Source organism: Anneissia japonica, unplaced genomic scaffold, assembly GCF_011630105.1.
Source record: "Anneissia japonica isolate Jap-2015-1 unplaced genomic scaffold, ASM1163010v1 scaffold1889_len2455224_cov183, whole genome shotgun sequence".
Taxonomy (NCBI): Eukaryota; Metazoa; Echinodermata; class Crinoidea; order Comatulida; family Comatulidae; genus Anneissia; species Anneissia japonica.
The window spans coordinates 169,410-182,774 of record NW_022752980.1 but is presented as its reverse complement, the minus strand read 5'-3'; the positions used below and the strand labels follow the sequence as shown (position 1 = coordinate 182,774).

General features: G+C 32.8%; 1 protein-coding gene across 2 annotated transcripts in view; it reads right to left on the bottom strand.

The window, feature by feature from the left end:
• The window catches only part of LOC117122536 (MAM and LDL-receptor class A domain-containing protein 1-like), a 114,460-nt gene that overhangs the window by 72,622 nt on the left and 28,473 nt on the right, over window positions 1-13,365 (bottom strand). For both annotated transcript variants that reach the window (XM_033268129.1, XM_033268130.1), the window contains exons 5-7: window positions 13,166-13,276; window positions 1,284-1,430; window positions 772-1,122 (exon numbers count right to left, since the gene is read on the bottom strand). In XM_033268129.1, the coding sequence (XP_033124020.1) occupies window positions 772-1,122; window positions 1,284-1,430; window positions 13,166-13,276 (609 nt within the window). The remainder of the gene's footprint in view (window positions 1-771; window positions 1,123-1,283; window positions 1,431-13,165; window positions 13,277-13,365) is intronic.

Below are 13,365 nucleotides of genomic sequence, written 5' to 3'. Positions count from 1 at the left end.
GCTTTCGTGCTTACTAGATTTCGTCTGTTAACAATATTTGTGATAGAATTAAGATTTCCGCAATGTTAAAAGAGATGGTCTTCTTAATTTGTGCTGCATGGGTTTAAATCATTCAGAGACAGAAATGGTGTTTTTCCATTTGTTTATTTGTGTTTTTGTGAAGAGGTCATGGATTATCCGGTCGAGAATGATCTTGCCTATGATTTTTGATGTTTTTACTAGTCTGTAGTTTGGCTTATGTAAAAAGTTTTCGTTATGGTCTTTGAATGTTATTAAAGCTTTCTTCATCAATGGTTTTTATATGGTTCCAATTTTAAGCTTTGAAGCAATTTATTTTGCTGCGTTGTTAATTTTGTGGGTGCTGCCTTTTTTTCTCTTCTTTTATGATATGACGTAGTGATGTTTTAGTGTATGAGTTTATCGCACTACACCTAGTTACTTATTAGAAGTTTGTTGTTTATCAGCAGCGTTGGATGAGTTCATTTGCTTTGCTGGTGATATTTATGATCTTTCAACGTGAGGAAAGCCTTTTTTCGGCAATGTTTCTCATGATTTTAAAGTTGGGACTATAAGTTTTCCTAGCTTTTCTTCAGCTACACTCTTTGTGAGCGTTTCAGTCATTTGTAAGAAAGTGCGTGGGGGATATATATTACAATTACTTATTTAAGTTACCCCCTTATTTTTCACAGACTGTTACTACAGTACGTAGGTGGTAAAAGCAGCGGCAAAAGGACGAGTGGCAAAATAAATATTTTTAAAAGTGTAATTTACCGTTTCTCAAACATGCCCCATCGATAATCCTGACGTCATCTAAAGCAATATCACCTTTATCACTACTTCCTACAATTCCTTCAAATACTATCTGGAATGCACTCTTTGTTTCAACTGACAGTTTTCCAAGTCGCCAAATGTTTCCTTGATCGTTACTATTTCCCCACGCAGGAGCACCAACGTTACCTTCTGTATTGACTATATACACATTCAATGTGTTCACTGTGTCACCGTACATGTGGTAGAACCATTTGACGCATGTGCCGTTTGTTGCAGGATATGACGGTGTCCAAAGACGAGCGGTTTCGTTGTTGTATCGCGGATATGAAGTTTCGATGTACATGTAGGAACCTGTAGGCAAATGATAAAATAAACGTTTTGGGATTAAGAGATAATTGTTGTTATATTTCTTTGCAGTTTATTTATTTATTTTTTTGTAGTTTTAGAAATATTTTTATTAAGAATTTACAATTTCATTTACGAAATTTAAATTCATGTCAGATTTTTAATACCTTCTAATGTTCCATAGGTGTGGTCATATGAAGGGCCAGTACCAGATGTGGGTGTTGATCCAGATGTTCTTATCCAATCAAAATCGTCTAGTTTATCTTGATCAAAGTAACAAATGTATGGATCCTCGAAATCACATTTGGTTTGCGCTACAAATTATAAAAGGAAAAAGAAGTAAAAGTAGTCAAAATATTAATTCGTGACTTTAATAGTAAAAAAATGTTACACTTCAATATACCAATAATTTTTAGAAATGAGTTTTTAATCATATTCCTATTTTATATGTAAAGAATTCGGAATGAATTTTTCAAATAATTAAAACAAAATTATAAACTTTACAATTTTATTCGTATAAAGTCGAACTGGCCTTTAAAATACTTCCTTATGTCAAACTACTCAAAATCGTTGTTTTCACATTTTAAGTAATATATTACATTATTTGCTTCTTTAACATTATAGGTGTAATTTTTTTTAAATCTAGGTCCAACAATACTGATTTACGGCAAGTTGTATAAGTTTTTTATAACACCTTTTTGTTTTTTTAATTGTAGAATATGGTTACTTAAATCGTTTTGTATTAGTGAAATTAGAGAAAATTGATAACCTCTGCTACGAGCTTTACATGTTTTCGATCTTATTTGATGCTACTAAGGATAATATTTTGGGATGTGAGTTACTTAAAATTGTTAGTGTAATGTTTTTAAATGTTTTATTTTCTTTATTTTCTTTCTGAAGTGGAGCTAATACTGCTTCACCAATGCATTTAGTTTATCGATGCTTTTCAAAAGACGTTTGGTCATTGATTAGTTTCTATCTTGACCAAGTGCACGATTATTTTTTTTATTTGTTAGCTACATTTCCAACTTCATCAGTTTCACCTGGTTTACTTAATGGTTCAGGTAGTCCAATGAACTGTTGAGTGGGAGTAACACTATCACGGGTAATAATAATAATTTTCATATTAACTTTTAAACTTTATAAAATTTCACCAAAGAAATATCTATATTAATTAAACAAAACAGAAAATAGGAAAAGCCAGATGGAGAGTAAAAAACAAAGTAATACTTCGTACATGTTGGCCCCATGGTGAAAAACGTTCACGATGCAGGTTATACTTTTTAAATTTTAATGATAACTGTATAATGATTGAATTGACGTCCCTGTGATAAATTTAATATATATTTTCTTGTATATTTAGTATATTATAAGTCATGTTTTTTTTATCCTTGTCAAATGTTGATTTTTTAGTTTAGGCATAAATTTATCCCGTTTGATGTCTTGTATTTTTTATCAGTTTGTATTGTAAATTTAGATACCTTTCAATCAACATTTCTTTGTTACCTTCTGAGTTTTTGTTTTATACTAATAAAAAAATACTCAATTAAAAAAAAAATCAAATTATCAAAAAATTATCAAAATCGAGTATATTTCAAGTAAGCTGTAGAAAATAGTCTTTGTAGGAAGTAATGGAAGGAGAGGATCATATTTTTTTATGGTAGGACTTTTCAGAGTTTGGAACTGTAAAAGAAAATATTTTTCTGTCTGGGGGAAGATTCTAGCAAAATAGTGTATGAAGTAGTTTATCCTATCTAGTTGTAATCATTGACTTTGCTGTTTTTTTTTTTATTTCATTAAAAAAAATATATACAATGAAAAACAATTTCGTCGACACAGCGGCAACATAGCAAATTGGATTAATACAGAAGGAAATTAATACATACAATTAATCACAAATTCAAAATCGTTTCCCTAATATAAGAACATTTTACCAATTATGACAAGAGTGAAACCCCTCGGTAAAATATTAGAGCAACCTTTCTCATTATCTTTAAATGCAGCCTGTATTATTATTTCTGGCAACGATATACTCGATCCTTTCTGTATATCTTAATACATTTATAAACTATTTAATGTTTGGAATATCAGTTTAAATTTTACATCTAAAATATATTTTGCTAAGAGTAACACATTGTTAACAATATAATTACTATTATTAACACTAAAGAATATCTTTTTTTTTAGAAGCATATGGAATATATATGCTTCCTGTTGCAGAAACATTCAAGTTTCTCCATGTAATAAGACGCTATATGGTACAGTCATAGAATAGATGCGACAAACTTGGATAGCCCCTTACATAGATTACATATTGGTGAATCAATTATCTTAAGCTTATAATGACTATCCAAATTCTGTTTCCTATTTATTAACAGATGCTGTTGTTAATGAAACACATTTCTTAATTAACTGGAATTTTTTTATTACATCCATATGATCACATCCAGATAAAAACCATAGGATGGGCCTATTTATTGGAATATAGGCCTAATTGAATTAACGTCAAAATTACATTCAAATAAATACATTTTGCAATATTTGTTAAATTCGTGGACAAAGAATAATTTCCATTTACATTATCATTTTTGTTTAGGTAACGTTTCACCTATGCGAATATATGGACCTCCTAACAACTTTTGACGTGCGGCATGTTCAAACTCCACAGTAAATTTGAATAACACATTTTGCACATTCTTGATAACAGAAAGTGGTGGGCTTAGCAAAATGCAAATTCAGTAAATTAATTTTGGAATGAAAAACTTATTATGTATAATTGTTCCAAAGTAAGAGCTCGAGTCTTCCATGCGCATAGACAGTTCCATGTCATTATGCAAGTTTCCTGAGTGAATTTACATTTAGATTGTACTAATATTACTATGTACTAATATTACTATGTCTACTAATTCCTATTCGCATAACGCGGTATTTGTCGGAATTAATACATAGTCCAGAACATTTTGAGAATTCTTTTATAGGCCTAAATCAAAAAGCTAGATATTGAATTAAATCCATAATCCAGATAATATGAATTATCGTTTTCATATAAACTTATTTTTATCTATTGTTTTTTTTAGAGTGATACCGTACCTTTTATATCTATTGTCTGCTAAATTCTATTTGCGAACATTTCAGCACATAATATAAATACATACGGAGAGAGTTTTAGCCCTGTTTACGCCACGCGAAAGATAAAATTTGTATTAAATTGTACAAGCCCGTAGCCAAGATTTTTATAGGGGGGTTCTTTTTGATACTAAAAGGGCACTTGCGAGCGAAGCGAGCACCATTGGATGGGGGCCAGGGTGCCGCCACGGGCCCCCGGTGGGGTCCATGGGAAAAAGGCGCGGTGGGGGTCCAGGGGGCCAAGCCCCCGGAAGCTCCAGCATTCTAGACATTTACAGGTGTTATTTAATTGATTTGAGAGGCCATACATTTTTTTTAAATATGTATATTAAAGAGGTAATTTTTTGAGTTAGGCAAAGATAAAAAAACAAAAAACAAAAACTACTAGTTTAGTACTACAGTACTGGTAAATTAACAAGAGCCTACATTAGCATGATACAAACTCCAAAGAGACCAGTAGGCCTATGGCTTATTCTTTATTTTTATTCTTTTTAAGAAATAAGAAGTACTGTATGGCTTATAGCACTTCGGAAGTTGTATCATACTGTACAGTACTCACTCAAGACAATCAGTAACATAAAAAGAACCGAAACAAATCTGTATGGTTGGCTGTAGTGTATTATTATCCCGATTATTATTATATATAATTATACAGGTGAAACTATTCCCCGCCAGACACCATCCCGGTATTTCTGAGTCAAGACTTCGGGGCCTGAATGATCATACTGCACAATAAAATATTGCATCCACAGTAATATAATATAATATAATATAATGATTTACTAGTATGGTTTGTATGGTTGGTTGTAGTGTATTATTATTATATATACAGGTGTGAAACTATCCCCCGCCGGACACCATCCCGGTATTTCTGAGTCAAGGTTTTGGTGCCTAATGGTCATACTGCACAATAAAATATTGCATCCATAGTAATATAATATATGGTGGCCGACGATCGTCTCGGGAAGATCGGCGATACGCTCTGCTGCTGCTGCCCTGTCCTGTTCCTATTTTGGGCGGTTAGCCCTACACGGTTGTACTGAATAAATAATAATGTTGTAACAGTTGAAAATGCCCTATTTTCATCTATTTTTTTATATTACTAGGTAGGCCTAACAATTGGGTATTAAAGTAGGACTTTTTTTAAGTGATGATAGGCTCTAGGCTAGACCCAAGGTGTAGGCTAACCAGACTTTGTTGAAAAAAGGGGGGGGGGTTCGTTCGCACCCAACGAACCCCCCTGGCTACGGGCTTGTTGTATTTTGTATATTATCATTGTACATTATCTGAATTTCTTTGCAAAACGTTTTTCCAAATCCAAAGGTCACCAGTGCTTTTTAAATTACCACCGATACTGAGAACAGTGATAAACAACTACATCAAAAACAGAAGAAAACATTCGCAAACCCTACGACCGGCACACCACAGATAACAGAAATTGTTCAACAAATTTGTGCTGGTCAGAACAAACAAATGGTGGAACCCCAGGAAAAATCTGATAGAGCCGTTATCTTACCTACAATCTATGAAAAAAGAAGGAACCCTCCGATTTCCCCTGTTGATTGAAAGAAAAATTATCACCAAACACAATTTAATCAATCTACTTAATTAATGAACCTCAAAATTATATCAGCAAATGTCCGCGGGCTTCGCAAACGCAACAATAGGCGTTCATTATTTCTTTTCCTTAAACGAACAACAGCGGAGATCATCTTACTCCAGGAAACATATTGCACCAAAGCAGATTTTAATGACTGCCAAAGACAGTGGAAAAGAAAAGCATAATTATCCTCATTAATCCGTACAGCAAAATCGAAGAGGTGGATACAGTGCATGACAAGAACGGCGGAAGGTACATAGGCTTGCATTTCAGCTCCAACAACACGTATTACAGTTTATGGAACATTTACGCACCCAACGATCGTGAGTGCAGGAAAAACTTTTTTTTTCGAAATGAACAAGGTTCTCTCTAACTACAAACACTGGCGGGAAAAGTGATTGTTGGAGAAGATTTCAGCGTTGTGATAGACCCAATAATTGATAAGGTTGGTGGAAACACTGACATACGTCAAAGTGTAAAATTGCTATATACTCTCAATAAAACACAAGACCTCCAAGATATCTGGCGCCACCCCAATGTAGGAGAATTTACCAGGAAACAAAATAACCCAGTAATTAAGTGTAGATTAGATTACTTCCTTATAAATAAGCAAATTGTTAACAATTTAGAAAGAACAGAAATTAATCACTTACCCAAGTCTGATCATAAATATATTATAGAGATCTATATAAAAATTGAAACTTTCAAAAGCGGTCTAGGTTATTGGAAAATCAATCTCTTTGATAAGCAACTTCAAGAAAATATTAAGCATATCATCAGGGAGTGTGAATCTCGATGTACACCTATCGCATAGAATTATTTGGGATATTTGTAAGAACAGAATTAGAAGTTATATTAAAGATTTTTCTAAACAAAGAGCAAGAAAAAGTAAAAACAGAATATCTCGACTGGAAAACGAATTAGAAGACCTATTTAACGCACAATCTAAAAATGGCCCTAGTCCTATCGTTAACGAACAACTTAAACAACAATTAAAGAACATGAAATTGCGTTAGAAAAATAAAGCAAAAGGAGCACAAATTCGCGCTATGTGCGAGTGGGTCGAAAAGGGTGAACAAATACAAAATATTTTTTGGGTATTGAAAATACAACAGTGAAAAGAAAACGATGAATAGTGTTATCGATAAGGATGGAAGAGAATTGCATGATAATGATGACATAATTAACGAAAAGTGAAATACTATAAATCCATGTATAGCACAACTTCCACATACAAAGTAATATCGGAGCAGTTCGATAATTTTATCCAAGACATTCAAGTACCCACAGTTAGTAAGGGTTTTTGCAGAACAATGTGAAGAGAGATTCACAATTAAGGAATGTAAAAAAGTCCTAGACGACATGGCCCTAAATAAGAGCCCTGGAATCGATGGCCTATCCGTGGAATTTTAACTTTTCTGGGATGAATTAAGCAAATTATTTGTAAACAGTCTCAATGAGGCAAATGACTATGGTGAGCTATCACAAACCCAATCAAGGGGGTCATTGTCCAAACTTTTAAGGGTAAAGGGGACAGCAGAGATTGTAAAAACTGGCACCCTTTGACTCTACTCAACATAGACTATGAAATTGCAGCCAAAACACTGGCCAATAGACTTCAATACGGTATTAGCGATATAATTAGCACAGATCAAAAAGGTTTTATGAAAGGGCGATATATTGGTGAAAATATTCGTACAATTGAGGACGTTATTCGGGCAGCTCAGAAACAAAAATATTCCCGGTGCTGCAATCTTTTTTGATTTCAGCAAAGCATTTGACACCATAGATAGAAACTTCATCATAAAAGCACTACAGACATTTAACTTTGGTCCAACCTTTTTTCGTGGGTTTCAACGTTATTTTATGGTACAAAAAGTTGTATTAATCACAACAGTTGGTTATCCGAATTCATTGAACTTCATTCCGGTGTTCCCGTATCTTTTCAATATTAGGGCTGAAATTCTATCATTAAATATTAAATTAAGTAATGATGTAAAAGGTATCAAGCTTCCACACACAAATTATCGGATTAGCGAAATCAAAATTACTAGCTATGCAGATGACAATACTTTATTTCTCGGCGATGATGCATCCATTGCAAAAGTGTTCACAATTATTGACAACTTCGCTCAACTTTCAAGTTTGCAATTAAATAAGAATAAAACAGAAGGCCTTTGGCTGGGTAGCAACGTAAGTATAAAAGACAACATCGAGGGCATCAATTGGAAAAAAGACGGGAAATCAAAAGCATTTGGGCATTATATATTCAAACACAGTACCGGCTAAAAATATATAAAAAAAAAAATTGAGCAAGCAAATAGAAAAACTTCAAAACATTATTTTTCAATGGGATATGAGACACCTTTCCTTGAAAGGTAAAATAGTTGTTTTAATGCACTTTTAATCTCCCAAATTCTTTTTCCAATAATGGTACTCGATGTCCCAAAATGGGCTATTAAGTCTTTGGAAACAATGTTTTATAAATTCCTCTGGGGAAAAAAGGAAAGAGTTAAACGGACGACCGTTATTGAGAATAAGCAAAAAGGAGGGTTAGATATGGTTCATTTACCCACAATTATAGCTACAGTACTTTTAAAATCAAGTGGATCAAACGAATACTAAGTGATGAAATGGCAGCATGGAAAAACATCCCACTGTCAGTTTTAAGAGGTATTGTACCACACACATCGTTTCTTAATTTTAATTATTCTGCAATTCAACACAATACAATTTTGGGTAGCCAAACAAATGATTATTATGTTAAAAGCCTATTATGTTTGTACGAACTAAAAAGCCCAAGAAAAGTGTTGGACATCAACAATCCCGCAAATGAAATTATCTGGTGTGTAACTCCTGTATTGAATATTGAAACAAACAACTATATTTTAAAAATTGGGTAGATAACGATATCCTTTATATCAAAGATCTTTTTAACGAAAACAAAACATTACGATCTTTTAAACATCTTAAAGATAGATTTCAAAGAAAGGAATCATTTATGATGAAATATTTTATGATTTTTAGAGCAATACTAAAACAATGGTTTAATGCAAATTTCAATCAAACGAGTGACCCGCGCGACACTCAACCCGGTCTGTACTTAATGAATGAATTCATTTCAATATATTTATAACAAATTGCTTAATAAAAAAAGAACTCATCCAAAAGTATTTTAAAACACCAAGTTGTCAATCTAATTGGGAACACCGTTTAAATTACTATGATTTTAACTGTGATGATATCTGGTACAATCTATGCTCAGTTTCCAACTACCCAAGGGTGTTCTCGACAAACTGGGAAATTTTAAATAATTGTTTCCCTACAAACATTCTACTTAAAACAAATGGGAATCACTGAAACACATTTTTGTAAACTTCTGTAATGCTCAATTAATAGAAAATATCGAACACTTTTTATATTTGTCCCCTCGTATTAATTGTATTTGGGACGAGCTGAAAGAAATTGTAACGAAAAAATACCGGAAAAAAAAAATTTAGATTTGCATCATGCTTTGTTTGGTTACTTCTCAAGAAATTTCAACTGTTGTTACATTAATAAACTTATTGCTAAGTTTTCAATTTACAGACTTAAACTCGGAAAATACAACAACCCGAATCGAGTATTCCACAATGACTTGCTTATTAGTGGCAAAGACAAGCCAAACCAGTCACTCGTCGCAAAAAGTGATTTTGAGTTATTAATACAGTGTTAGAGAGTAAAATAATAGCTATAATGGTAAAAAAATCATTCAAATCGGACATTTCCTTATGAAGTTTCAAGCGTTTAAACACACAGCTGTTTAAAGAACAATATATGAGAAATCAGCCTTCAAAGTTTATGATTTCAGGCATTTCTCATGCAGAAACTATCTTTAAATCCTTAAAAAGTGATGTTTTAACATTGAAAATGGGGAAATTAACTGTATAGAATGATGTGTACATATATAAAGGTTAGTTTAGTGCAATAAAATAGATTTTTAAAAATTTGAAATTCCAGCTTGTTTTGGCCATTTTCTCTGAAACACAATTTGCGACGAGTGACTGGTTTGGCTTGTTTTTGCCACAAAGGTACTTAAAAAAAATCATTGTACATTAACTGAATTTTTTGCAAAACGTTTTTCCAAATCTAAAGTTCACCAGTGCTTTTTGAATAAAGGCACCGTTAAACTTTATCAAATATTTTTTTTTTTTTGTAATCAAGGAAAAAGTAATACTTCGGGAATATTTTAATCTTTAGTATATTTAATACCATCTGAAATTCAGCGAATGTTTTTCCCTAAAAAAGCGACCTTTAAGAAAACCTGTCTGATCTGAATGAATTATGGAAAGTAACACTCTTTTAATTTGTTAGCTCACTCTTGGCAATAATTTTATAAGCCGTATTTAGTAATGTAATCGGTCGCCAGTTTTTAAAATATAAAGCCGATTTACATTTCTTTGGAATAAGTGTCAAAATACCTCTTTTTTAAATCGATTACTAGCAAAGCTGATAGTCGCACCTCTGACATTGCATTTGATCATCTCCCAATGGGTATGAGGATTACATGTATATATGTATATATACATAGGCCTATATACATATATATATGTATGTATGTATATGTATATATGTATATATATTTGTTGTTGCGATATGACCACATGTATTATTTAAGCATTGATGCGAGTGTGACAAATTTTAAATATTGACCTACAAATTGCTTCTTATCAGAGGACAACAGTTATTAAAGACGCCATTTGTAGGTTAATATTTAAAATCTGTCACTCACATCAATGCTTATCTATAGCTGTTTTTCAATTTTTTACTTTACTACAAGTAATGTCAAAGATGATTTTAAAGTAAATTTATTAATTTATTGGTAATTTTTATAGTCTCATTTTGACTATAAATGAAATTTTGTCATTTTTTATGCTTCTTTTTCTATAGACTGTGCAGGGAATATGGTATAGAAACATTGGTAAAACTTTTTTGTTGATGAGATTGGGCTACGAGAATGTTTACATATGTAAAATAATGCATAAAATGAATTGTACAGTAATACAGTACTTAAAACATAATAAATCTTCTTCTCTACAGAAAATGTTGCATGGCAGTCAAATTTGAGTAAATCCAAGTTGTTTTTGTACCCAACAGACAACAGAACTTGTTTAAGGTAGGATCACTTTGTTTATCCAAATTGTTAAATATCAGGTATACATCGCCCCCCCCCCCCACCACCTCCAACAAACACACTTATAAACGTCCAGCCTATCACACAATTCAAGATCCTATCTATGCATATAATCCTTAAATTTATGAGCATATGCCTTATCTTAGTATCCATCTAGAAACCTGCAGTATTTTGAGATGGCGATACAGATTACCCGTGTCGTACAATGCACTACAACCTGAACAATGTTCAAACTCCTCCACTTTCTTGTTGTTTCTCAGTGATACACAGAGCCAAATAAAATAATGACTCTTATCTAGGATGAAAAAACTGGATCCTAAAAGTTATTGAATGTAGTTTTCTATGGCCATTCTTATCCAAAAGATAATGATTCACAAATAATGATTTGCCTATCATTTACATATTAGTTTGAAATGGATTATTAAGTGACATTTAAAAAAATATTTTTAATAAAGACAATACCGTACTGTAATTAGCCAGATTAGAAACGAAAGAAAAGAAAAGCCGAGATTAGAAGAGGTCAGTTATATGAGTAGGATTAACAGTTTAATTTATGGTCAAAATCCTTTTGTGTAGCAGGTCAATTGGGACGTTATATCGATAATAAGAAATTATTTAGGATCCTTTAATTTTTTCATGTGTTCGTAATTGTACGATTGAGTTTCATTAAGTACCTTTCGAATCCCGATTTAATCGTTATCCTGAGGCAAAGCTTTCTCTCGCTGAGCCGCAGGCCATTGACTATGAGCTAGCGTACCTTAGGACCAAAAATAATATTGAGCGCTTTGTGAACCGATGACCCTGAATTTGTTTCCCCCATTTTTATTTGTTGATTGAAAACTAGAACCGGGCAAGTATTATACCGGATAATTTGTTAACCTTTCAATTTAATGGTTCAGTTATCTACCGGCACTTTAAGATGAATGCATTAGAATTAATCAGCAATTAAGTTAATTCAACCTTTGTTTCTTGACGTTCATCGACCGTCGGAATGCGTATTACTCAGTGGCAATTGCAGCGTTTCCTTTAATTTATTTGGCGGGCTAATCTTTATCAATTAAATGTGTTACGTAGGCTCTCAAGTAGTCCGCGTATTTTTAAAAGTGGACACTCTTGCCTTTGGTATATTGAGATGCTGTGTTGATCCTTATATTAGTATTACAGTACACAATGAATAAGTGATCTTGACACATCAATGAACATTTAACAGCTTTATTTATTACTGTCTGCGCGCCATGTTATATGTGTGCCGTTACTATGCTGTTCTAGTATAGGTAGGTCGTGGCGCTCAAGGTATCATTACGTATCGCTACACTTTCCCTCTTCACCAATGTTGTGAAATGTTTCTTTAAGATAAAATATGTAATGTACAATGGTATTGATACGGTACATATTTTACGGGGTTGTTGAACTTTGTTTCACGAGATCTTTTATATCTTGTGTTCACCTTTGCTTAAAATATCAATGGTAACGCGGAAGTTGCTGCGCTGCTGATAAGGTAGAATTAACCATTTAACAAGCCTTACCTATGGAGTTAAATTTGATAAAATTCTACCAGTAAAGCAGCAGCACTTTGGTTTCGGGGTTAACATACCCTCCCTGTCCTTTTGCACTCTGCCTTCAGTTTAGTTTTATGTGATGGATTCCTGCACACAGGATGGATTCCTGCACACAGGAATCTGAAGTGCGCCTTCTCATGTTAACCCCGAAGTGCTGCTGCTGATCTGGAAGAATGTCACCGAACTTCGCCTTCCCAGTAAACTCGTTGAGTTTCTAATTTTTCAAATGCTTCTCTGAATACAATAATCAACACTAAACTATCATTTTTTTTAACATTATATAGCCAAAGGTTTTGACATGTAATAATGTCAATGAAACATGTCCTTAATAATGCAAAATCATCTGCGTAAAGTAAAAAATAATTGAATAATAAATATTCTTTCAGAATGTTGTCTCTATCGTATCTTTAACTTGATATCATTATCAAATAATTATTATGTTGATTTTAACTAATTCAAATACACTATATACTGTCCAATCTTTTCAGATGGAACTTAGGTTGTCTAAAGTTTTTAAATATATTTGCACTCTAGTTTTACTATTATATAAGGTTCAATATGTAATCCACATTTTTGACAGTACAAACTTACTTATATTGCATGTTGGTCCAAAAAAACCAGACATACACTGACAGTTTTCGATACCGTAATATTCCGAGATGACACAGACTCCGCCATTCAAACAGTCGATATCGCAAGTTTCTTCAAATAAAATAAATAATCATAAATTAACGAAATACTATTTTCGAATGTCAGATTGACTGTGCAGCACCGTTAGCACAGTATAAAGA